Here is a 26,510-nt window from a genome sequence, read left to right as displayed (position 1 = left end):
TTCTTGATGTCTCCTCTCACTGCCCCTTCCAAGCCTTTTGCTAGTTTCTTCTCATCTACCTGTCACCTTTTTATTTTTATTTATTTATTATTTTTGAGACAGTCTCACTATGTTGCCCTCAGTAGAGTACTGTGTCATCACAGCTCACAGCAACCTCAAACTCTTGGGCTTAAGCAATTCTCTTGCCTCAGCCTCCCAAGTAGCTTGGACTACCTTTTTATTTATTTTATTTTAAATAAAATAAGGTGGCGCCTGAGGCTCAGTGGGTAGAGCTCCGGCCCCATATACGGAGGGTGGTGCATTTAAACCTGGCCCTAGCCAAACGGCAACAAAAAAACATTGCCGGGTGTTGCAGTGGGCGCCTGTAGTCCCAGCTACTCAGGAGGCTGAGGCAAGAGAATTGCCTAAGCCCAGGAGTTGGATGTTGCTGTGAGCTGTGTGATGCCACGGCACTCTACTGAAGGCGATAAAGTGAGACTCTGTCTCTACAATAATAATAATAAATAAAATATTTATTATTTTTTTGAGACAGTCTTACTTTGTTGCCCTTGGGAGAGTGCTGTACCATCACAGCTCACAGCAACCTCAAATTCTTGGGGTCAAGCGATTCTCTTGCCTCAGGACTACAGGCCTGGCCATAACACCTGGCTATTTTTAGAGACAGGGTTTTGCTTTTGCTCAGGCTGGTCTCTAACCCGTCAGCTCAGGCAATCCACCCACCTTGGCCTCCCAGAGTTTTGGGATTACAGGCGTGAGCCACCTCGCCTGACTTTGTAACCTTTTTAGAGCCATATCTCCCTTTTTTAGTGCATAATGCTAGGGTAAGGCTGTGAACAGGGGAGGTGCCAGGTCATCTGGGAAGAGTCTGGGCTACTGGCCGGGAGGGAGAGGAGGGGCGGGACAGGAGACTGACAGGCTGTGGGAGGGGAAGTCCAATGGTCGGCCTGATATCTGGGTGGGAGGCGGGACTGTACCAACTTGGAGACCCGGGAAGAAAATAGGGTGTCGGGGAAGACCCATAGCCAGAGCTGATGGGTGTGATGGACCTGGGGGACAGAGTAGAGGGGCAGGCAGAAAACTAATAAATAAGTTATATTGGACATCTTAAAGTGTTAAGGGTTTGCCCTCTGAAGCCCTGGGACAACAGAGTGCGCTCATTCAGGGACAGCAGACAGGTTTGAACAGAGAACACTGGTTTGAAAGGAAGTAGTGGCAGGGTCCATGAAGTCAACCCTTTGCATTCATCTTCATTCAACTAGGAACTCTTTCTACAGATAAAAGAAAGCTTCTTGGAAGAGATGGCCTCCAAACTGCACCCTGACTGACACGTAGAATTACGCCAGACAAAGAGAGGTGGGCGTTGACGACAGGGGTAGAGACTTGGCAAAAGTGGCCTGAGAGGGGTTGATGGATTTTAAAAACTTGGAACAGCTGTGTCGAGAGGTCTGGGATTAAACGCATTGACGGCTGATTCCTATTCCTGACTTGTTTCCGGACCCCAAATAAGCCCTTCCTCTCTCGGAGTCTCTCAGCGCTGGTAAATGGGCACAAGGTCCCTTGTTCTTCCAAGGGGAGTCTGGGAGAATCCACCGAATGGACGTGGAGCGCTTGTTCCTTTGAGCCAATCGCTGGTGCCTAAAGCCCTGAGCTCCTCGCTATCCGCGGGCCAATTGCAGTGTTCTCTTTGAGGCCTGTAACTTGGCGAGGGATGGCAAAGGCCTAAGGCTAAACCAATAGAAGTGATTTAAAGGCGGGTCGTTTTGGTGATGGACAGCTCTGTTGCAAGTTGTCCGCTAAGCGCAGGGCCCGCCGGGAAGCTTTGAGGCGGTGCTGGGGAAAGTGGGCAGGAACTCCTGGTTGACTTTGTCCAATCACCAGTCGCATTTTTTGCAATAGACGGGCAGTTGTCCCCATCCTGGTCGACTTGAGGGGGCGGGACCCTGAGCGCCAGCCTGGGCAAACCCCTGACCTTTGATGGGCGTACCCTTCAGCCAATTGGTAGGGAGTATTTTCAGACTGCCGCCGTTATTGCCAATGAGATCGTCTGGCGGGGTCGCGGTAGGCGGGCCGTGGACTCTCTGGTATAAAGTGGTCCCGGGAGTGGGGGGAGTGAAGAGAAAGGGGGGGTCTCGACGGCCGGAGGAGGAATAGGTACGGGTGAAGATGGCGGCAGCCGAGCCCGCGAACTGCATCATGGAGGTGAGTGCCTGGAGCGCCGACGGGGGCAGGGGGCGGCTTGGGAGCCGGTGTTTTATGCCTCCGTCGTGGGGAAAGGACTCTTAAGTCGGTAAGTTGGGGCTGAAGGCCCCAAGCCTCGCCAAGGGGCGCCGCACTCACCCGACCCAGGGAAATCGTTTGAGGTGGAGGTTCCCTAGCTTTCGGGGGCCTTCGACATCCGGCCTAGCCTAGGAATTTTCATTCCCCCTCCCACGTGGAAGAGGGCTGGGGGCGCTTCCAGCCAGGCCCCCACGTGGCCAAGGCTCGGTGGGTGGGGAGGGGGTGTGCCGAGCCGGGTGGCCGAGCGGCCTCCACGTGTGGGACAAAGGCCCCGCCCCCGCCCGAGGGTATGGACGCCTGGGGTGGGAAGAGGGGTCCTACTCTCCCTCTGAAGCCCCCAGCCCTGCTCCCGGGGGACTGGGACACACACCAGGTGGCATTTGCTTTGGGCCCTCCAAGACGTAGAGAGGAGTGACTTGGGAGGGCCAGTGCTTCTCAACCCTTTACGGTCCCCTCCCAAGGTCCCGGGGTATCTGCCGGGACATCGGTTTAGGTTTTGTACACTCTGGGTTTGGGACTGGAAGAGGATAAAGAATTGGTCTCCCGCCCTGCTTTCCTGTCCTTGAATTCTCACCTCCGCGGGGGCTTTAAGAGTTGGGGGGGATGGGGCATGACCCTGTGACCTCCCTTTGGGTGTTGGTGGGTCATCTAGATGGAGGAGATCCTTCCTAGTTAGGCGCCTTGCACCCCCTTGTGGCCATTTCTGTATGTGTGGGAGGGACATCTTTTTCATGGGGCGTGTCCCAAAGCCCACCTTCCCGTAGGATCTCTCCCAGGCCGGCGGAGGAGAGGGCATGTCTGCGGGGAAGGAGTTGTGATGCGATGTGCACAGGCAGTGGCCTTTACTGTCTATCTAGACCTTTGTGAGGATGAGAGATGAAGCTTTGTGTGGGGGTCTTGAGCCTGGTAGTCTGAAATGGATTCCAGTGAGGTTTCGTTCTAGTGGGGAGAGGTTTTAGTCTTGTGTTTCATTCCCTCTTTGGCTGGCTTGTCTGGTGGTATTATCTATCTTTGGTACTGAGAAATGGGCCCCATTGGGAAATTCCCTCCCTAGCCTCCCTTATAGGCGTCCTCATTGGCATAGGAGAACTGGGGGAGCCCAGTGAGTCATGGCCCGAGACTTGGCCCTTCTTGGAGTCTTGAAAAGTGGTCGCATCTGTAAGAGATGTAATTGGATGGGGCCTCTGTCCTTCCACACCTTACCTTGTAGTATTGTCTGGAAGGGCACATCAGTTCCCCACACGCACTCCTTTGGCGCTCTCCTACACCAGGGGCTCTATGGGTGGAGAAACACCTTCCCCAGAGGTTGCCTCGGGATTGGCCCCACACTTGGAGGTTTTCAGGACCTGGGATGGGTGGATGAATTGGGGCTTTGGGCTCTAGCTTGCCAGACCACATCCTGGTGCCCTCTCATTCTTAAGAGGTCCAGAAACTGGCTGGCCATCCTCCCTGGGACACTACCTTCCTAGGTAGAGCGTTAACAAGTGAGGACGTTGGTTCCAACTGGTTTTGTTTGGAATTCCTAAGCCCAAGACAGAAGCCAGAGGCTAAGGTACTAGCTAGGGGGTGGAGGGTGCCTATGAGTCACTCTCTTCTCTGAAATCTTCCCAGACTAGAGACTAAGTTGCAGAACTGACATACACTGCTGGCATATCCTGCCAGCCCCTTCCCTCCAGTTATTCATGGCACCCCAGCATGGGTGTGTTTGTTAGGAAGTGTCACCTAATCTGGGGGGATTAGGTGATGAGGAGGAGGGACAGCTGTGCCTGAGTGTCCAGCGGGTGCCAGCCAGTTCCTCTGGCTTGGATGGGGGAGGTGTGTGGTCAGCTGCCTGGCCAGAGTAGGGCAGCATGGGGGCGGGCCACCATCTCTCCAGCCACAGCTGGGATAGGAGGCCCCCTTTTCTCCCTGACTTCTCCCTTCCCTTTCAAGCAGCCCTGCCTCATTACCTGCCTGCCTTCTTTGCTCCCATTCCCCACCAAGGAAAAGGAAAACTGCTGGAAACCCACTGCCCCAAAAGACTAGGCCCCGCCGCCCAGCCACTCCCAGTAGCTAATCCTTTCTCCCTGTTACTCTCTCCTAGAATTTTGTAGCCACCTTGGCTAATGGGATGAGCCTCCAGCCGCCTCTTGAAGAAGTAAATATCCTTTTGTGAGACCCCCCTCCCCACCCCCACCTCCATCCACATAAATATTATCTTGCCACATATCTGGTCCTTTCTAGAAGTCTAACCATGTCCTTCTTGCTTCAAACCAGTTTACTCATGCCCCAAAACACTTACTGAAAAACCCTCCAGGTTCACAGCCCCCATTTGCCACCCCCGCAGTATCCTGGCTACTTCCTTAACTCCATCTCCAGCCCCCCTTTGCCCTTCCCTGTGTCTGCCCCAGTTCTGCTTCCCCTCCCCTCCCCAGCTGTGGGCTGAGCTAGAGACGGGGGCAGAGAGACTGGAGAGATGGTAGGCGTGGCTGAGGTATCGGGGTGCTCCCCTGGATGGTGCTCTGGGGGGGATCCTGGAAGTGGAAAATGGGATTGTTAGATTTGGGGTTCCTGGGGATAGGCAAGATGGCAGGCGGGGGCTGTAGTGTTGATTTGGGGGGTCAGTACTACTGTTCAGGGATAAAGCAGGGGCCTGAAGTAAGAAGCTGTGGGGAGGCCCCAAATTTAACCCATGCTCCCATTGGCCCCTCCCAGGTTTCCTGTGGCCAGGCAGAAAGCAGCGAGAAGCCCAATGCTGAGGACATGACTTCCAAAGATTACTACTTCGACTCCTACGCCCACTTTGGCATCCATGAGGTGAGTGTGGATGGTTCCCGAGGCAGGTGAATTTTGAGGGAGTTAAATGTTAGGGGGCGGTGGAAATTAATTACATCTCTACGCATGCGCACTGCTTCCCCGACAGTGGGCTGCCCCTCTGCTGCGCAGGCCCTGGGTCACCTCACCCAGCCGTTACCTTGGAGACCGAGGTTAGCCTGCTGCTTTGCAGAGCCCATCTCCAAAGGCTGGAGTGGCTGGTTGGGATTGCGCATGCGTTTCGGAGACCTCAGCCCGAGGTCCGGCAGGGTCTGTTGGTCTCTGCCGCCCTCTAGTGACCATCACTGGAACTGTGTTGCAAGTGCTCTTGCCCAGCTTCTGAACCTGGACCTTTTTGCCTGAAGAGACTTAGGTCCTAGAATGCAGCTGGGGTGGCAATCTAAGGAACATCGTTTTTCCTGAGGCCTTTTTCATAAAATTGTGGTAAATTGTAATACTGTAAAATTACCATCCCTTAAGGGTACAGTTCAGCAGCATGAAGTTACTGAGAACTTTTAAAAGCCAGGTATTGTAGGGTTTAGGTGGCAATGGTAGAATTTGGCTCAGATGGGGGTTTAGTCCATCTAGTCTGAAGTGCACAGAAGCAAAGTGGATGGGCTGAGGTCTGGCCCTCTGAACCATCAATGCCTTGGGGACCTGCTTTCCAGCAGGGAGCATAGGCCCTCTCATAGCATCTCTGCACCTCTTTCTCCAGGAGATGCTGAAGGATGAGGTGCGCACCCTCACCTACCGTAACTCCATGTTTCACAACCGGCACCTCTTCAAGGACAAGGTGGTGCTGGACGTAGGCTCGGGCACAGGGATCCTCTGCATGTTCGCTGCCAAGGCTGGGGCCCGTAAGGTTATTGGGGTGAGTCTTCTGGGTGGCCAGGTGGGCCTGAGCTTGGAGGGTGAAGAGTGGGCCCAGGGACTGGATGGAGGAGGATGGGGGCTGAGAATGGAACTGAGGGGATCTCACCCTCCCTTCTTCCTGGGCCCTCAGATCGAGTGTTCCAGTATTTCTGATTATGCGGTGAAGATCGTCAAAGCCAACAAGTTAGACCACGGTGAGCCCAGAAAGAAAATGGGTTTGTGGGAATGGAGTGGGTGATTTCCAGCTTCCCCAGCGCCTGTCTGTGGCAAGGTAGTTGGAGGGCAACTGATGGGCCACAGATCTAGCGGTGCCTCTCCCCTGGTCTTACCGGGTTGCCAGCAGCCTGAGAATCTAAGTGTCAAAGTCACAAGCTTGGCTTGTTGCCTGTAGCTCAAGCAGCTAGAGTGCCAGCCACATACACTGGAGCTGGTGGATTCGAATCCAACCTGGGCCTGCCAAACAACAATGACTACTAGCTGCTTGGGAGGCTGAGGCAAGAGGATCGCTTAAACTCAAGAGACCACGGCCCTCTACCCAAGGCGACAGCTTGAGACACTATCTCAAAAAAAAAAAGTCACAAGCTTAAGGCTTCAGTCTTAAAATTAGGGCAGAAAGCGCTCTCTTGTTTCTTGAATGAATAGCAGAATCATGTGGTTGACTGCTGAGGTCCCACAGTGACAAGTCTTCCTCTGCCTCTCAGCTGCCCTCCTCTAAGTTTAACTAGCACCACCTTAAGAAGAGAAGTCTGCCCTTACAAGCCCTTCTCTGCTTGGATATGTAAACATTTTAACATTCATGTGCCTAATTTTTTTTTTCTTTGTAGAGACAGAGTCTCACTTTATGGCCCTCGGTAGAGTGCCGTGGCCTCACACAGCTCACAGCAACCTCCAACTCCTGGGGCTTAAGTGATTCTCTTGCCTCAGCCTCCCGAGTAGCTGGGACTACAGGTGCCCGCCACAATGCCTGGCTATTTTTTGGTTGCAGTTCAGCAGGGGCTGGGTTTGAACCCTTCACCCTCGGTATATGGGGCCAGCGCCTTACCAACTGAGCCACAGGCACCGCCCCATGTGCCTAATTTTTATGCCAATAGCATTTCATACAGGAATTTTGCCCTTTTTTCACCTGCTTATTGTGTAGTTAAACATATTTCAAGATATTGAGGCATTGTACTCTCTTCTGTAACTGCTGCTATATGTATGTGCCACGGCTTTCTGAGCCAGCCTCTTATTGATGGACATTTAAGCTGCTCTGAGATTTTCTTCCCTCCTCCCCCAACCCTGCACATGATATCATTTCTTTTTTGTAGAGACAGAGTTTCACTTTATTGCCCTCGATAGAGCGCCGTGGCGTCACACAGCTCACAGCAACCTCCAACTCCTGGGCCTAGGCGATTCTCCTGCCTCAGCCTCCCGAGTAGCTGGGACTACAGGCGCCCGCCACAACGCCCGGCTATTTTTTTGTTGCAGTTTGGCCGGGGCTGGGTTTGAACCCGCCACCCTCGGTGTATGGGGCCGGCGCCCTACTCACTGAGCCACAGGCACCGCCCCACATGATATCATTTCATACACAATCTAGAATATCTGTAAGGTCAATTTATAACAGTACGTCAATTTCTTTGGTCAGAAATTTGAGTTATTAAGTTTGATATCGTCAAATTGCCCTTCAGTTTGTTCCCACTGACAAAGTTGAGGTGGGTAGGGAACTTGGGAAGATGGTAGCTTTTCCAGATGTGTAGCCTTCTAGGAACTGGAGTGATTTTTTTTTTTTTTTAAGTGTTGTAGCTGGCTTGGTCCCTGTGGCTCAGCAGCTAGGGTGCCAGATACACCAGAACTGGCAAGTTCAAACCCAGCCCAGGCCTGCCAAACAACAATGACAACTACAGCCAAAAATAGCCTGGTGTTGTGGCGGGTACCTGTAGTCCCAGCTACTTGGGAGGCTGACGCAGGAGAATCGCTTAAGCCCAAGAGTTTGAGGTTGCTGTGAGTTGTGACACCACAGCACTCTACCAAGGGCAACAAAGTGAGACTTTGCCTAAAAAAGAAGAAGAAAAGGAAGTGTTATGGCTGGGTGTGGTGGTTCACACCTGTAATCCTAGCACTTGGGAGGTTGTGGTCTTTGGATTCCCTGAGCTTAGGAGTTGGAGATCAGCCTGAGCAAGAGCAAGACCCCATCTCTATTGAAAATAGAAAACTTAGCTGGGGGTCATGGCAGGTGCTTGTGTAGTCCTTCCTGCTTGGGAGGCTGAGGCAAGAGGATTGCTTGAGCCCAACAGTTTGAGGTTGCTGTGAGCTGTGATGATACCATGGCACTCAACCCAGGGCAACAAAGTGAGACCGTATGTCAAAAAAAAAGAAACTATTATAATAAATTCACAAGTACCTGTCACTCACCTTTAAGTATTCTCCATTTGAAGCAAATTCCAACTGTCACACAATGTCTCCTGTAAATCCCTCTATATGTGTCTTATCTGGTAGCTTAAGGCTATTTTGAGAATGTGTGCTATTAACTTATGACATCAAACCTACCCAAATGATGCCCAGTCCACAAAAAACTTCTGCTTTTGTGCCAAAAATGTCCAGAGTGATATGTGAATTTGAAAATAGAGTTAAGAGGGTGTGGCTTTGGCTCACAGAGATTTTGGGAAGATACCCAAATCCACCCCCAGCCCTTGCTTTCAAGAGCTCATGGCAGCTGCCCTTATCTGTCCCACAGTGGTGACCATCATCAAGGGGAAGGTGGAGGAAGTGGAGCTGCCGGTGGAAAAGGTGGACATCATCATCAGCGAGTGGATGGGTTACTGCCTCTTCTATGAGTCCATGCTCAACACTGTGCTATATGCCCGAGACAAGTGGCTGGTGAGGGCCCTGATGGGATGGGAGCAGCTCACACAGGCTGGGGTCTGGTGGCCGTTTGTCATGCGCATATCAGTCAAGGTCCAAGCAGAAAACTGGCCACACTAGATCACTCCCACAGAGACCAGTTAATATGGAGGTTGAATGCACAGGTATTGGAAGGCTGACAGCCCAAAATGTGTGTCCCAGGCATTGGAAGCCAAGCGGTGACAGGAGATGAGAAGAAAATCATAGCGGGGCAAAGGGTAAGGTGGTCCCAGGTGCTCAGCTCTGAGCAGGCCACTGCCAGGAGAAGTGACTAAGACTACTTGATGAAGGATAGGAAAGAGCTGCAATGGGTTCTAGGTAGAGGAGACAGCCAGTGTAAAGGTTCTGGGGCAGAAGTGCCCATGCTGCATGTTGAGCTTCAGGGAGGGGAAAGTGGAGCGAGGGTCTAGAGCAATCATAGGTGAGGGCTGGTAGGGTGTGTGCAGAGCTTGTAGGACCTTGAGGGCCCTCATGAGACTGACTTTTCCTCTCAGAGGACCCAGGGAGGATCTGACATGGGTGTTCTGGGTACCCTCTGCCAGCTGTGTGGGGAATAGATTAGGGATGAGGGCAGAAACCTGGACAACTGAGGAGTCCAGGTGGGAGATGACCCTGCCTTTGACGAGGGAAGGAGCAGAGTGGGTGGAGAGAGGCAGGTATGGGGGGCAATGTTTCCAAGGCCCTCAGCCCTCATGCTCTGGCCTTCTGCAGGCTCCTGATGGCCTCATCTTCCCAGACCGAGCCACACTGTATGTGACGGCTATTGAGGACCGACAGTACAAAGACTACAAGATCCACTGTGAGCACAGGTCTGGGGAACTGTGGAGTGGGGCCTCAGGCTGGCTGCTGTGGGCTCACCCCTCCTCCATGCTTCCTCTCTAGGGTGGGAGAATGTGTACGGCTTTGATATGTCCTGCATCAAAGATGTGGCCATCAAGGAGCCCCTAGTGGACGTGGTGGATCCCAAGCAGCTGGTCACCAATGCCTGCCTCATAAAGGTGAGGGTGTGGCAGGATGACCCCCAGAGCTGACACCAAGGAAGGGCCATCCCCTAACCTTAGGGCCCAGAGTGTTGGAGCCTTACTTGTCACCTAAAGGCTAGAGGCCCAGAGCCTTAAAAATCTGTGCCAGTTCTGCTTCACATTGGGCTCCAGGCCACAGCAGTGAGTGAGACAAGCTGGCCATTCCCCACTTGGCTGTTCCTGTAGAGAACACACCTGACTTGGCACCCAGAACCCACAGCGTGTGCTAGGACAGTGGAAGCTCTGGCGATGAGCTGGTTCATATGCACATGGGTCACTAATAAAGAATGTAGTGACAGGGTGGCGCCTGTGGCTCAAAGGAGTAGGGCACCAGCCCCATATGCCGGAGGTGGTGGGTTCAAACCCAGCCCAGGGCCAAAAACTGCAAAAAAAAAAATGAATGTAGTGACAACAAGCTGCAGTGTGTGAGGTAGACAAAGCCAAGTGTTAGGAGGGGCTGGTGTGTAGGAGGAGGATGGTTGCTGAGTGAAGGAGAGAGGTGATAGAAAAGGAGGGACCCTCCCTGGGCCAGTCTGAGAGCACTGGGAGCCAAGGAAGGATTTACATTGGGGTTTGACACAGTCTGCTGGGCATGGTGGGAAGGTGGTGCAGGGAGCCTGTTAAGATGGGACAGTTGAGGGACAGTGGTGATCCTGCTGGGCAATGGAAGGGAGCAGGTAGGTCTGGACAGTTAGGGTAAAACTGTCTGGTCTGCATTTGGATGTTGGAGGGAAGGGAACAGGAGACCATGCATGGCACCACAGATTTTGCATTCAACCACTGGATGTCACAGAGTGACAGGGGCAAGTGGGGTGAGAAATGAATGAGGAGCTGGGGCCTGGGCCCAGTGAAGGAAGACCAGTGGAAGAGGACAGCAGGGTCACAGGGCCGAGGAGAGTGGGCTGCTAGGCTGAACAAGGGAGCAAGAGGATAGAAGGGAAAGCAGAGGGAGGTGATGATGGGGAACTCCCCCAAGCGTGGGCTTATGGGGCCTGTCCCACAGGAGGTGGACATCTACACCGTCAAGGTGGAAGACCTGACCTTCACGTCTCCCTTCTGTCTGCAAGTGAAGCGGAATGACTACGTGCACGCTCTGGTGGCCTACTTCAACATTGAGTTCACCCGCTGCCACAAGAGGACCGGCTTCTCTACCAGTGAGGCCAGGGCACAGCGCAGGCAGGCTAGGAACACCGTGTAGAGGAGAGGCTGGCGGGATTCAGGGATGGCGTAGTGACAGAAACGGGGGGCTGTGGGAGGGGGGAGACATACATGTTTCAGTGCCAGCCCTGCCTTCTAACAACCATATGGCTTTGGGCAAGTGACCTGAGTATGCTGTGCCTCGGTTTCCTCACAAAATGTTGGCCTGGTCCCTATCTCAGAGCCTGAAGAGGGTGAAGTGGTTTGGGGACAGCCTTCAGTGAACTGTCCCAGGGTATGGGCATTCCAGGTAGAGAGGATGGTGTGGCTGGGGCCCTGGGGCAGGGAGAGAAGACCAAGGCCTGGCTGAGCCCTGCCCACTCCCAGGCCCCGAGTCCCCATACACACACTGGAAGCAGACGGTGTTCTACATGGAGGACTACCTGACAGTGAAGACTGGCGAGGAGATCTTTGGCACCATAGGCATGCGGCCCAACGCCAAGAACAATGTAAGGCTCCAGGCAGCAGCATGAGAAGGGCCCTGGGTGGGACACCTCTGTCTGTTCTGTCTGGGTCCCTCAGCCCCATGCACACATGGTTTTATTGAGCATCTACTGGGGGGCCAGGCCCAGGGCCCCAGGCCAAATGCCTGCCCCCCGAGGGTGCTAGGCAAGCAGAATGGTGACAGGGTATGTGCCAGTTTAGAGGTGACCTGTGGAGCTGGGAGCAGGGCAGGCAAGTATTGGTGTGGGTGGGGATGGGCTTCAGGGTGAGAGGCAGCCCCTGGTAGAGCTGATGGACTCTTAGCCTGGGTGTGAGGTGTGAGAGCAGAAAGGAAGGATTTTGCTTGGGTTGTTTTCATCCTTTTTCCTCCCAAATGCCTGGTAGGATATAGCTGACACGGGGTCTTCGAGGGGACTGCAAAGTCTGGGAAGGTCTAGTGTGGTAGGTGTGAGGGGAGATGCTGGGTCGGCAGAGGGCAAAAGGCCTAGAATTGGGGGAGGGGCCAGGGCCCAGGGTGGTAACCCAAGGCACACCTGCTCTTCGACCCAGGGTGATGAGAACCAGTTAAAGCAACACTTTTCAACCAGGATGATTCTCTCCTCCCAAGGATGGTTGTTACTATCTGGAGACAGTGGTTGTCTCTCCTGGAGAAGGGGGCTCCTGGCAACTGGTGGGCAGAGGCCAAGGATGCTCATCCCAGAAGCACAGGACAGGTCCTCCACAGTGAAGGCTTAGTTAGCCCCCGTGACAATGGAGAAACCCAAGTGAAAGACACCTCGGGAGGGAGGAGGAGTTACTGAGGCCATTGGTGACTCTGCCTAAGCCTTCCCATACAACACATGCTGAGCATGGTGTGGGGGCTTCCAGAAAGCTTGAGAGGAAAGGAAGTAGACAGTGGTCTGCGACCATGGAGTGTTGCTGTGATGTTTTGCTGGAGGAGGAAGTGGGCTTGAGAGGTGGCTTTTAAATAAAAGCAGGAAGAAATAACTGCTTCGGGGATGGGAATGGCCTTCTTGAGGCAGGAGACAGCAAGGAGCAGCTGGGCTGTGCCCCCAGTGAGTGCAGTTTGGCTGGGGATCAGGTGCTTTGAAGGTGTCCATATGGAGCTATCTACTTGAGTTGGTGCAGGACAGATGTTGGGGGTGAGACCAGCAATTGGGGTCACTAGCATGGAGATGAGCAGAAAGCAGGATCTGGCTGGGTCTTGGGGACATTGTGTTGACACGGAGCCTCCACACTCTCTGCCACCACCTCCTGACTGGTCTCTTCCTGCCTTGCCCCATGGGGGCCCATTGCTTATGTCCATCTTCTCCCCACAGCGGGACCTGGACTTCACCATTGACCTGGACTTCAAGGGCCAGCTGTGCGAGCTGTCCTGCTCCACCGACTACCGGATGCGCTGAGGCGCCCCTGCTCTCCAGACGGCCCTGCAGGGCCCAGGGGCTGTGGTGTTCGGTTTCGGGGCTCACTCTTCCTCTCCCTCCCTCCCACAGAAGGGGGTTTAGGGGTCTGGGCTGGGGGGATGGGTGGGGGGGCACATCGTGACTGTTTTTCATAACTTATGTTTTTATATGGTTGCATTTACGCCAATAAATCCTCAGCTGGGACCTGGGTCAAGTTTCCTGGGGTCAAATTGGGGTTGGGGTTCCCTTTGCAGGTGCTGAGATGCTATTCTAAACAGCTGAGAGGACTAGACATGGGCTTGTGCTGGTGGCTGCACTTCTGAGTGCTCCTTTCTCTGGGTCGCAGTCTCTCTCCTTGGTCCCTTGGTGGGGTCTCTGCCATCCACAGTTCTTTCTTTTCTTTTTTTTTAGAGACAGAGTCTCACTTTATCACCCTGGGTAGAGTGCAATGGTATCACAGCTCACAGCAACCTCCAACTCCTGGATTTAGGCAATTCTCTTGCCTCAGCCTCCCAAGTAGCTGGGACTACAGTTCTTTCTAAGGATCTTTGTCTTTGTCCAAGTTCTCCTATCCCTCTCTTAGGGTTTGTCCCTGGGACCCTGTACACTTTTGCACCCCTGGGGCAGGGCTCAGCTCTCCGCCTGCCTTGCTATGCTGTGGGTGGGGGTAGATTCCCAGCATAGCTAGGCCCTCAAGTTTCCCAGAAAACTTGTCTCCCCTCCTCCCAGCACTCATATTGTTCCTCTCCCTGGCTATTTTTTTTTTCCTGTCCAGGACCCTCCAAGGCCATCTGACAATGAGTAGTGCCCAGTTCTCTGTATCTGGGGAAACTGAGTCATGGTGGTGTCCCCATGATGGTTCCTCCCCCAGAATGGCCTAGAGCTTGGCTTAGGGAGTTGTCCTCTGTGGAGGGTGCTGCTTGTGCACTGCAGGCGCAGTGTCTGCCCCTGCCCTCCACTCACAGTGCCTGTCCGTCGTGTCCCTGGGCCCCTAAAACACTGCATGTGACCTTGGTGACCCAGCACACCATCCATGTCCTTTAACGGCCCTGGCTACATCTGCTTTGGTGCTCTTGGAGCTCTAGGCCTGTGGCACCTCACACCTGCTAAGCCTCTTCCCCTTTGTCCAGGATGGGACACTGCTAGTGCCCAGTCTCTTTTCTACACCTGCCCCAAACTGGCCCTGTGTGCAGTGGTCCCACGTTGCCCAGCCCCTTCTCTGGAAATCTGGCCCCATAGAGGGCAGCTTCCTGACCAGTGAGGGTGAGGTCACAGCTACACTGGGGCAGTGCTTCCCGCCCCTACCCCTTTTCCTGGAAGTCTGCTGCTTCATCATCACCTGAAAGTGTCGTTGGACCTGCCCCACTTCCCGATGCCTTAAAAGGGTCGCGTCTCTTGAGGCTTCACAGGCATTATCAGCAGAGTGACCCTCACATCTAGTGGGGGCTCTGAGGCTGCAGTGTAGAAGCAGGGATCCAGATTCAAATCCTGCCCTTACGTTGTGTGCGTGGTCTCAGTTTTCCGCGCCTAGGAAGTGGAGACTGGCCGTGGTTCCTTGCTCTGAAGTAGGGGTGGGGTTGCACCTAGAGGGAACTTTTTTTTTTGAGAGTCTCATTATGTTGCCCTTGGTAGAGTGCTGTGGCGTTACAGCTCACAGCAACCTCAAACTCTTGGGCTTAAGCGAGTCTCTTGCCTCAGCCTCCTGAGTAGCTGGGACTACAGGCGCCCGCCACAACGCCCGGTTATTTTTTTGTTGTAGTTGTCATTGTTTGGCAGCCCTGGGCTGAATTCGAACCTGCCAGCTCTGGTGTATGTGACTGGCGTCCTAGCCACTGAGCTACAAGCGCTCAAGCCTAGAGGGAAGTATTCAACCGAAAGTTTTCCTCTGGCCCCATGGCCCACATTTTGGTATTGCTCCTTGCTGTCTCTGCCCAAGGGGACTTGGGGCAGGTGAGAGGCCAGGGGCCCCTGTGACAGTGCAGGAAAGAGACTGTAAGGACGCGCGTCCCCTTCTGATAACCATTTTCCCCATCTGTGCAATGGGCAGGTGATCTGTAAGGGTGCCCCAGTGATCTTGAAGTTCTGGGTGCCCCTGTCCCACCACGCCTCCTTCCTCGATTCTGTCTGAGCATGGCGTTCTCCTACGCTCCTTCCCCAGAGGGCCCTGGCAGCAGGTACCCCAGCACCGCCGGCGTTCATGTTCCTTGGGCACACGCCAGACGCACCACCGCTGGAGATCATATACTGGCTCTCCTCTGCCTCCACCAAGGAGCCCATTGGGAAGGACCCCCCCCCACCCCCCAGCTACGGGCGGCGGCGCGAGGTGAAAGCCCTGCTCCATCTCCAGGACTACCGCATGCAGCCAGAGGGACAGTGGAGTGCCCAGATCACTGGGTGACCTCGGGCATGTCTCTCCTTGCCTGGCTTCAGTTTGCCCATCTGTGTGTTGGAGTTGCTAGCCCAATTTCCCCCCTTACTCCACCCTTTGAGATTGTCTTCTTCACCCCCTCCCCAGGCTGTGACTGGGCTGGACCCAGGGGCACACCGCACCCAGCCAGGACAAAGAATCCTAGCGTCCAGAGCCGAATAAAACAAGAGTTCTGCGTTTCAGTCTACTTGTCTGTGCCCAGTTCGGCCTCTCAGTCTGCGCCTGGCTCTAATATACTCTTCCTCTCCTTATCCTCGCTCCTTTTCCCTCACGGAAGTCCCTCTCACTGTCTAATTTGCTGTAGCTCCGTCATCCCAACTCAATCCATGTGCCTTCTGTGGGTAGTTTTGGTGGGCCGACCCCAAAACATCCCTCCTCCCTCTCCAGCGAGAAAGGGCTGAGATCCGCTCCTGTACCCTTAGCGCGTGACTTTCCCTGACAAAGAGCTGAGTGGGGAGCTCAAGAACCCGGGGTTCGGAACAGCTGCGCGAAATCGGAAAGGCTAAACCGGAGAGGCCTAGGGCAGATAAAGAAGACTGAGGACGGAGATCGAACGGAGGGAGGGGATTGGACATTGTGGTTCGAAAGGGGCGGGGATAGAGCACCGGGATTGGAAGGGGGCGGGGGTAGAACGCAGAGAGATTGGAAGGGGCGGGGATAAAATGAAGGACCAGAATACTTGGCTAGGCACAAGCGAGACAGAAATCGGGGTTTCTGGGTGTCGGCTATCTGGGAGTAGGTTGAATTCCGAAGGCCTTTCTACCAAACCGTGGACTCTTCATTGGACATCTACAAGCGGGAAATTTGGGTCCGGCGCTCAAAATCGGAGGGGCGAGGGTGTACTTTTGTTTGGTCCCAAGGAGCCCATCAGCGGACCCCTGATTCAGCGTGGTATGTACTGAACCGCAGGTGCCTGAGATCCCTTCTACCCCTAAACCCCCAATAACCCTTATCGCGGGGACTAGAGGCCTGTGTCTCGGGTTGGGCGGTCGGGCCTCTTCATCACTTGTCCTCGACGCTCGCCTCCGCTCCCAGCCTCAACATCCCGGCTGCAAGGCATGCGCATTAGGGTGCCTCCTCCTCCCATCCCCTTCAGCCTTGGGCTGGGGGAGGGGAGGCTGGGCGACTCTAGAGCAAATTAATTTATAGACACCCCCCACTCTCCATCCCCGCCATGGCCTGGGAAACGGAAATGGGGTAGACAACGTCAGTATCCGGCAAGTGTTTATTTTATATGTGTCTAAAACTAACGTTTGCCTCCAGACCCCGTAACTCACCCTGGACTGATTTCCCTTCCCAACCCCCAATCCCCGGAGTCCTTTATTAGGGGGAGGCCCTGCCCCTGCAGCAGGTTTCTGCAGAGCAAGTAAGGGGTCTCTATGCCTTCCCAGGGATCCCCAATTGTTGTCCTTCCCTTGACCAGGACCCTCACTACCCCACACGTGCTTAGGGCAGGGTGAGCTAGGTCCTGTACTCGTATTTCTGGGTCTGCACGAGGAGAGGGCTGGGGCCAGATTTCCAGGTCCTGGGAGAGAAGAGATTTGGGGTCCGGACCTCTGAGTCTGAGGGAGGAGGATCTGGGGGCCCCACCCCTGAGTCTGAGGGAGGAGGGGCTGCGAGCTTAGAGAATGAGCCTCTGTCCTTCTCCCAGGGCTCTAGAGTGACATGGCTGAAGCGCACCAGGCCGTGGGCTTTCGATCCTCGCTGACTTCGGATGGGGCAGAAGTGGAGCTCAGTGCCCCTGTGTTACAGGAGATCTACCTCTCTGGCCTGCGCTCTTGGAAAAGGCATCTCTCACGTTTCTGGGTGAGGAGGGCAGCTGCCTCAGCTTCTTAAGTAACTGGTACTACAGGATCTGGCCACAAAGCCAGGCGAATTTTTTCTATTTTTAGTAGAAACCGGGTTTCACTCTTGCTCAGGCTGGTCTAGAACTACTGAGCTCAAGTGATGCTCCCACCTCAGCCTCCTAGAATGCTTAGGATTATAGGATTGAGAGCTTTTGATAATGTTATTCCTCCTTCATTTATTTACCAAATATCTATGGCACATCTGTGAAGGGTCTGGTACTTTTCTGGGCACTGGGACACACAGACTCCTGTCCTCATGGAGCTCTCCTTTGACTTGGGGGAAAAGACAATAAAGAAGATAAAGTATAGAGTATGGTGACACTTAATAGTGTCATCGCATATAGATAGTAACATGTACTGTGGTGGACCATAAATAAAGCAGGTGAAGAGGGATGTGACAGTGTTGCAGTTAAATATCGGGCAGTCCAGAAAGACCCCCTGAGCTGAGACATTTGAGCAGGCTGGACCACACCCTTGAGGTCATATTGCTGATTAAATCTGTTCCACTTTATAAATAGCCATTACTCTGAGCCCGCAAAGAGTCCTCTCAGTCCTTCCCCTGGGACTCCCTGGGACTCCTTGGCTCTTAGGCCAATCCAGCAACTAAAGTGTTAACATGTGGCCATGCTATTCTTCTAGTTAAACACACAGATACATATAGACACACATGTATGTGTACATAACACATACACATAGATATGATACAATTAGATACAGAAAAATGCACAGGTTTTAAAGGCTATGGTCCTTGCATTTTGACAATACCCATGTAACCGACTCCTCTTCAAGACAGCCACCATACCATTCTAGAATGTTCCTTCAAACCCCTTTCCAGCCAGCTTTTTCATCTCCATTGCAAGGCAACCACTGTCCTTATATACTGAGTCTTCCTGATGTTCCTTTTTTTTTTTTTTTTTGAGACAGAGTCTCAAGCTGTCACCCTGGATAGAGTACCATGGCTTCATAACTCACAGCAACCTCCAACTCAGGCTCAAGTGATCCTCTTGCCTCAGTTTTTCTATGTTTCATTGTTGTTTATCACCCTTGGTAGAATGCTATGGCATCACACAGCTCATAGCAACCTCCAACTTCTGGGCTTAGGCGATTCCCTTGTCTCAGCCTCCCAAATAGCTGGGACTACAGGTGCCCACCACAAAACCTGGCTATTTTTTGTTGCAATTTGCCTGGGGCCAGGCCTGAACCCACCACCCTCGGTTTATGGGGCCGGTGCCCCACCCACTGAGCCAGAGGCACTGCCCCAGTTTTTCTATTTTTAGTAGAGATGGGGTTTTGCTTTTGCTCAGGCTGGTCTTGAATTTGTGAGCTCAAGCACTCTATGCGCCCTGTCCTCCCAGAGTGCCAGGATTACAGGCATGACCCATCATGCCTGGCTGTGAAGTTCCATTTTCAAAAATAATTTTTTTTTTTAAATAGCTTCAGTCATCCCCAGCCTCCATAGTAGCTAGGACTACAGGCACCCGCCACAATGCCCAGCTATTTTTAGAGACGTGGTCTTGCTTTTGCTCAGGCTGGTCTCAAACTCTCAAGCTCAAGCAATCTATCTGCCTTGGCCTCCCAGAGAGCTAGGATTACAGGCATAAGCCAACATGCCCAGGCTTTTTTGATTTTTCTTTTTTTTTTGAGACAGAATCTTGCTCTGTCACATCATAGCTCACAGCAACCTCAAACCCTTGGGTTCACACAATCCTCTTGCCTCAGCCTCCTAAATAGCTGGGACTACAGGCACCCACCACAACGCCCCCAGCTATTTTTAGAGATGGGGGTCTAGCTCTTGCTCAGGCTAGTCTTGAACTAAGCTCAAGCAATCCACCCATCTCGGCCTCCCAGAGTGATAGGATTGCAGGCGTGAGCCACTGCAACCAGCTTCATTTTCAAATATAGAGTGTCACCCTACGTCTAAGTCAAGACCTGAACTGCTAACAGCCCCCAGCAGACACTTATACTCGTCTTATCCTCGTGCTAGTAATAAGTGAGTTTTCCTTGCTGCAACATAGCTGCCTCTCTCCCCTCCATGATTACTTGGCCCTCTCGCATCCTTCTTCTTCCATTCTAGGACTCCAAGAACTACTCTGCTGCTTGGTCCCAGAGGGTGGAAGTGCCCTTACCTCCCCAGAACTGCTGTTCTGCACGCTCATCTCTAAGCCTCACTTTCTTCATTTCTAAAATGGGACCAACGACAATGCCTGCCTCCAGGGGTGGTTGTAAGCATTAACTGTGTTTAGCAGAGGGCTTGGCTCAGAGAAGAGAGCATTGCAGCTGCAGCATTCTTAGGATGCTGGCTGTGCCACATAGGTGGTGTGTGACTGCCAGCATGCTAATTAACTTCCTGGGCTTTTGTGTCCTCATTTCTGAAATCATATGAGGTAGTATTTAGTGCATCCCAGACTCTATACTAACTAAGCCCTTTAAATCTATTGCTAATCTGATCCTCACTACAGCCCTCTGAGGTACACCTCTTGTTGCTCCCATTTTATAGCGGAAGCAGCTGAGGCCCCGAGAGGTGCTTTTATTTTCCCAAAGTCACAAAGCTCCTAAGATGCGGAACTAGCAGGAGAGCTAGAATGAGCAGTCTGGAGTCCACAATCATGCCCATTGTCCTGGGCTATTTTTCTAGAATGTATTCCCAGTACTGACATCCTGGGGATGTTTTGAATAATCTCTAGTGGATCACTTGGGCATAGTGTCAACACATAGTGTGTTGTTCAGCAGCAGGGGGTCAGAGAGTCCCTTGCAATGGTTTCCACATGAACATGAAATTCAGATGCAGCAAACCCCAGAGTATGGTGTCTTGAGTACAGACTGTTTACATTAGAGCAGTGGTTCTCAACCTTCCTAATGCTGCGACCCTTTAATACAGTTCCTCCTGTTGTGGTGACCCCAACCATAAAATTATTTTTGTTGCTACTTCATAACTATAATTTTGCTTCTGTTATGAATCATAATGTAAATATCTGATATGCAGGATGGTCTTAGGCAACCCTTGTGAAAAGGTTGTTCGACCCCCAAAGGGGTCGTGACCCACAGGTTGAGAACTGCAGCATTAGAGTCACAAGACAGGTAGGTGGTTTGGTTGCTTGATAATGGGACTCTGGAGTCAGGTGACATGGGTTCAAATCCCAGTTCCACCACTTTCCTCATGTTCTTCACCTGAATGCTAGGGATAATAATAATTGCTCCCTCAAAGGTTTCAGGAGGAATGAAGGTTTTTTTTTTTTTTTTTTTGTAGAGACAGTCTCACTTTATGGCCCTAGGTAGAGTTCCATGGCCTCACACAGCTCACAGCAACCTCCAACTCCCGGGCTTAAGCGATTCTCTTGCCTCAGCCTCCCGAGTAGCTGGGACTACAGGCACCCGCCATAACGCCTGGCTATTTCTTGGTTGCAGTTTGGCCAGGGCCGGGTTTGAACCCGCCACCCACGGTATATGGGGCCGGCGCCCTACCAACTGAGCCACAGGCGCTGCCCAGGAATGAAGGTTTTAATGATGCTCCTGGTATATAGATATTTCCTGTTATTATGAAGTCACTGTTCCATTGCAATCCAGTGTCGCGAACCAGCGCGGCAAAGGGGAGTGAACCAGAGTGGAATTGGTGAGGAATGAGGAAAATACAGCACAAGAGAAGACATGGAAACAAAGGATGGGACCAGGAGGACTGGCTGAGCTGATGGCTACAGCCAGCACCAAAGTACATAATCAGCTTTATTTTATACTATCTGTACAGGGTTGTCCAGGGGGAGGTAGCATAAACAAAAGACATAGTTTTGGTCTAACAGTACAATAGAAAAATGTAAATAACTTTAACAAAGACAAACTATCTTGTTAATGGTTTCTACTCAAGTTCGTTAACATATGACAAGAAGCAAGAAGGGAAAAATCACGATGATCCCAGCATAGTTAACAAAACAAAGGAAGAACTATGTGACTTAGTGGTTACTACTTAACTTTGTTAGTATATGACAAGGAGAAAGGAGGGAGAGATCTCAAGGATCTCTGCATAGTTAACTAGACAAAGAAAGGGCTCGTGACTTCAAAGGGAGCAGGAAGAAAGGAATATGGCTGTTTTGGAATGGAGGAGAAGCATTTGGATGGTTCATTCCCTGAATGTTCCCCAGGCTGTGAGGGCTCTGCCGTCTCACAGCCTGCTCTCTACATCTCCTTTCCTATTTGCAAGATTTAATTCATGAACGGAGGTTTTTAACTGGAGGAATCATTTGGCTCCGACTCTGCAGAGGATTGGGAAGATACAAAACAAGAATAATATTAAAATTCCTAATGTGGGCGGTACCTGTGGCTCAGTGAGTAGGGTGCCAGCCCCATATACCAAGGGTGGCAGGTTCAAACCCAGCCCCAGGCAAACTGCAACAACACCACCACCAACAACAACAAAAGCCAGGTGTTGTGGCAGGCGCCTGTAGTCCCAGCTACTCGGGAGGCTGAGGCAAGAGAATTTCCTGAGCCCAGGAGTTGGAGGTTGCTGTGAGCAGTGTGACACCATGACACTCTACCAAGGGCAACAGAGTGAGACTATCTCTAAAATAAATAAATAAATAAATAAAACTTGTAATACAATTAATGTTATTGTAAGATGTTCAATCTTTTCCAAAGGATTAAAAGACTGTAATTTATCAAAAATATTTTTAGCAAGTTGAGCAGGATCATAAACATTCAGATGAGTTTGAATTTTTTGATGAAGTTTTGCTATATTAAAGTTATCATTATTATGGGTAATATGGTATAAATACCCATCAAGTTCAATTAAAGTTTGCATGCCTGATTCATCATACCATGGCTAAGTAACATAACAAAAGATGGCTGTTCAATTACAGTAATAGTATCAAATGGATTAAAACAGTTAACACAATTAGATAAATTACAATTTAAAGGGGGTCCATATTCAGTTTTGGTTATAGAAGTATTATCAACTAATAAAAGTCTGGGAGGTGAAACACAAGTTATAAAGTTCGAGAGTCATTTTGCATCACTTCATTTGTGGGCTCTAGGACTTCCACTGGCTGAAGGATTGCTGCAAGGGGCCAGAGATGTTTCTGGCTAACTTCTGATTCTGTTGTCAAAGTATTTAGAATCCATTCTCTAGTAGTGACACAATCATTAATGTTACAAGAGGCAAGTAGTCTTCTAGATTAGTCATGTAGTTTCTGATCATCTCCTTTGACAGGGATGCAAACTGGAGTTATAAGGTTATATCACTCCATAATTTATAAATTCCTATTCAGGAAGCCAAGGAGGACTGTTAGTTGTTCTAGGAAAGACGAAAACTTGTCCTTTTCTCCATATTAACACAGGATCAGGCCCTTGCCAGGTATCAGTTAAGGGGAACTTCACAGGACCGCAGGGTATGTAGAGGATGGAGAATTCCAAAAATGTTCTAATGCTGTGTGACCTAAAGTATCAACTTTTAAAAATTTTTAAGTAAAACGAGCATAAGAAAGAAGGTTATGTGGAGTTCCAGGATATATCTCCCCCTTTTTTAGTTTAAGTAACTGGAGTTTAAGGGTGCAATGAGCACATTCAACAATATCTTAATCTTGAGGGTGTAGGGTATACCTGTTTTTAAGGGCGATAGAGAAAGTTGAACAAAAGGAAGAGAAAGTTTTGCTGGAGTAAGCAGGACCATTGTCTGTTTTGACTAATTGTGGGATTCCTAGAAGAATGAGCAATAACATGTTTAGCAGCTTCACCAGGACATGCGGAAGCAAAAATGAAACCAAAGTGTCAACTGTAACATGAACAAAAGAGTTTTTCTTTTTTTTTTGTAGAGACAGAGTCTCACTGTACCGCCCTCGGGTAGAGTGCCGTGGCGTCACACGGCTCACAGCAATCTCTAACTCTTGGGCTTACGCGATTCTCTTGCCTCAGCCTCCCGAGCAGCTGGGACTACAGGCGCCTGCCACAACGCCCGGCTATTTTTTGGTTGTTGTTGCAGTTTGGCCGGGGCTGGGTTTGAACCCACCACCCTCGGCATATGGGGCCAGCGCCCTACTCACTGAGCCACAGGCGCCGCCCGAACAGAAGAGTTTTTCAATTGATGGGAAATGAGTAACATCCATTTGCCAAACTTGAGCAGGTAATAGGCCACGTGGATTTATGCCGAAGTGAGGAATAGGGAGCTGTTGTGGGCAAGAAGGGCAATTTTTTACTGTTTGGCGAGCTGCTTCACGAGGAAGATGAAATTGACGACAGAGGGCAGTGGCATTTTGATGATGAATAGCATGAGATAATTCAGCCGAGGATTGAGAAGTTATTGGGAAAAGATGAGTGTGTTTATCAGCTAAAGCATTGCCTTGAGTCAATGGACCTAGAAGAGAAGAATGGGCTTGGAGGTGTCCTACAAAACATTGTCCTGGGCTCAGTGCCTGTGGCTCAAGCGGCTAAGGCACCAGCCACATACACCTGAGCTAGCGGGTTCGAATCCAGCCTGGGCCCACCAAACAACAATGATGGCTGCAACCAAAAAAATAGCTGGGTGTTGTGGTGGGTGCCTGTAGTCCCAGCTGCTTGGGAGGTGGAGGCAGGAGAACCACTTGAGCCCAGAAGTTGGAGGTTGCTCTGAGCTGTGATGCCACGGCACTCCCCCCAGGGCAACAGCTTGAGGCTCTGCCTCGGGGCTGGGTGGGTGGGGGGAACAAAACATCATCCTGGGTATGCATGGATAAGTTTCTGTAGATGAAGAAATTGATTAAATAAAGATTCATCTGTGGTATGTCCAATAAGAGCTGTTTCAATAGTGGCTAAAACGTCTACTAAATATTTGCTGTCAGTGTAAAGGTTAAAAGAAGTCTGGGAGAAGTGAGTGAAAGCCATAATAACAGCATGTAATTTCACACGTTGAGCTGAGGAATAAAAGTTTTTTTCAGTGAAAACTTCACTGTCAATGACCATAGTTGCAATACCTGAAATAGAGCCATCCGTGAAAACAGTACGTACCTGAGGGGGAACTGGCTGGGAAACAATAGTAGAAGGAAAAAGAAAAGAAGTGATGGAAGCAAATTGAATAATTTTATCTGGTGGGTAATGACAGTCCACTTGGCCAGTGAAATTAGCAAAATAGCCACCAAGATGCTATTTCCCAGCGCCATTGTTGTTGGTCAGTAGAATAAGGGACAATGATAAATGTGGGGTCCTGTCCTAGGAGTTGCCTAATTCGTTGGCGACCTTTAAGAATTAAAGCAGCAATCATCTCATAATAAGAAGTTAAAACTCTTTTTGGTGTTGTTCCTAAATGTATCCATTCTAAAGGGCCGAAAGATTGCCACAATAAAGCAGTAAGAGGTAGGGAAAGTTAGTAGGTAAACTGGGAAATTGGGATCAATGTGGGTAACTTGTGCCTGCTGCAGGGCTCTCTCTACTTTTGCCAGAGCTCCAATTGCTGTAAGAGTTAAAAAACAGGAAGAAGAAGGATGAGTTGGACCTTTAAGGATGTCAAAAGAGGCTTTAAACCTCCAGTAGTAAGTCTTAATGGAGGGCGGAGGCAATTAATATCTCCTAGTAACTGCCGAAAATCATTTAAAGTATGAGTTTTTCAGGGTGGATTTGAAGTTTTTGCAGTCGGATTTGTCTGTCCTCAATGAGTTGACCTAAGAAAAAGGAGGGAGACTTTGTATTTTCTTCTGGGGCTATACATAACCTATAAACTGTTGATGAGTTCTGTAAATGAGAGAGGACGATTGTTAATGTGGAAGAATCAGGGTGAGAAAGGAGAATATAATTCATATAATGGAGAATGTCAGTAGTAGGAAATTGTGTACGAATTGGCAATATTGCGACAGCAACAAATTTTTGATGTAAGACGGGGCTATTAGCTATCTCTTGTGGAAGGACTGTTTACTGATATTGCACAGGAGTTCTGAAATTAGAAGGTAAACTGAAAGTAAAATGTTTTTAATTGCCAGGGTGAAGTGGGATAGTAAAAAGGCAATCTTTTAAGTTTATAATTACTAAGGAATAGTGCCATGGAATAGCTGTTGGGGATGGAATTCTTGGTTGAAGAAGTCTTACAATTTTCAGTTTTATTAACAGTTCTAGGGTATTGTAAATAGAACGGGTAGGGAGAAGTTAAAGTTGGGCAATTTTTTTTTTTTTGTAGAGACAGAGTCTCACTGTACCGCCCTCAGGTAGAGTGCCGTGGCGTCACACGGCTCACAGCAACCTCTTAACCCTTGGGCTTACGCGATTCTCTTGCCTCAGCCTCCCGAGCAGCTGGGACTACAGGCGCCCGCCACAACGCCCGGCTAGAGTTGGGCAATTTTTATAGTGATGAAATTTTGAGTAGTATAAGCCATGACTTTTATTTATTTATTTATTTATTTATTGGACATAATTAGAGTCAATTACTTCTGGCAAAATTAAAAGACCTTCTATAGATAAACTACTATCTTAAAGAGAAGTTTCACAGTATTTTTAGGTAAAGGTCCATAAACACCTGTTGGGCTAGCCTGAGGGCCTATTTCTGGTGGTGGGACTGAGGTTTAATCCTGTGCTGCCTTTGAGCAGTTGGGAAACAATAGACATTGCCCCTGCTGTAGAGGGGCCGGGGCTGGCTTTCGACCTGTTTCCCAAAATAGGATTTTCAAGTAACCGATTTTTGTCCTGTTTGAAGTTAGGTAATACTCTTGGACGTGTTAACTTTCTTTCTTTTTTTTTTTTTTTTAGAGACAGTCTCACTTTGTCACCCTCGGTAGAGTGCTATAACGTCACAGCTCACAGCAACCTCCAGCTGTTGGGCTTAGGTGATTCTCTTGCCTCCGGAGTAGCTGGGACTACAGGCGCCCGCCACAACGCCTGGCTATTTTTTGTTGCAGTCTGACCGGGGCCAGGTTTGAACCCGCTACCCTCAGTACATGGGGCCGGCGCCTTACTCACTGAGCCACAGGTGCCGCCCCATGTTAACATTCTAATTAAAGTCCTTGAAGTTTGTTTTTAATTTCCAAAGTAATTTCCTTTGTAGGACAAACTTTGGATTCAGTTACTTTTTGAAGACATTTTTTTGAGGTGAATTAAAAAGACACTTTTTGGATGAATTAAAATTATTACTGATAATATATACTAAGATAGGCCAATAATTTATAGAAAATTAATTATAACTTCTATTAGATAATATTTTTATACATTCTTAATACATCAAATAAGCTTAATGTCTTTCTGAGACTTTTCGTAGTCTTAATATTTTAAAAGGACTAAATTTAGAGTTGCCATATTCTTTTCTGTCTAATTTTTTTACTTCTAAAAAATCATATATCATAAAATAGGATTACAATTTACTCTGAAGTTAATTATTTAATTGGCTAAACTGATAATTATGAGGTTT

At 50.3% G+C, this 26,510-nt stretch overlaps 2 protein-coding genes across 5 annotated transcripts in view; both read left to right on the top strand.

Annotated features, from left to right (window-relative positions):
* The first annotated feature begins 1,989 nt into the window (after positions 1-1,989).
* On the top strand, positions 1,990-13,093 carry PRMT1 (protein arginine methyltransferase 1). Of its 4 annotated transcripts, XM_053606582.1 has the most exons (11): positions 2,093-2,199; positions 4,361-4,414; positions 4,972-5,073; positions 5,786-5,941; positions 6,074-6,137; positions 8,657-8,799; positions 9,535-9,622; positions 9,706-9,821; positions 10,849-10,999; positions 11,370-11,491; positions 12,806-13,093. In XM_053606582.1, the coding sequence occupies exons 1-11, from the start codon at positions 2,164-2,166 to the stop codon at positions 12,887-12,889; spliced, it is 1,116 nt and encodes a 371-aa protein (XP_053462557.1). In that variant the 5' UTR covers positions 2,093-2,163; the 3' UTR covers positions 12,890-13,093. The 4 variants fall into 4 exon arrangements, with proteins under 4 accessions (XP_053462558.1, XP_053462557.1, XP_053462559.1 ...); XM_053606583.1 differs by lacking the exon at positions 4,361-4,414 and having other exon boundaries at positions 1,990-2,199; XM_053606584.1 differs by lacking the exons at positions 2,093-2,199; positions 4,361-4,414 and adding an exon at positions 4,636-4,750.
* A 2,874-nt stretch (positions 13,094-15,967) lies between these two features.
* Positions 15,968-26,510, top strand: part of CPT1C (carnitine palmitoyltransferase 1C) — a 28,399-nt gene continuing 17,856 nt past the window's right edge. Inside the window, exons 1-2 of the mRNA XM_053606574.1 lie at positions 15,968-16,208; positions 16,969-17,123. Of these exons, the coding sequence (XP_053462549.1) occupies positions 16,983-17,123 (141 nt within the window). The 5' untranslated portion in view covers positions 15,968-16,208; positions 16,969-16,982. The remainder of the gene's footprint in view (positions 16,209-16,968; positions 17,124-26,510) is intronic.

The sequence above is a fragment of the Nycticebus coucang genome, chromosome 10, assembly GCF_027406575.1.
Source record: "Nycticebus coucang isolate mNycCou1 chromosome 10, mNycCou1.pri, whole genome shotgun sequence".
In the NCBI taxonomy this organism is placed as follows: domain Eukaryota; kingdom Metazoa; phylum Chordata; class Mammalia; order Primates; family Lorisidae; genus Nycticebus; species Nycticebus coucang.
The sequence above is the reverse complement of the archived record's forward strand: the minus strand, read 5'-3'. Positions and strand labels throughout refer to the sequence as shown.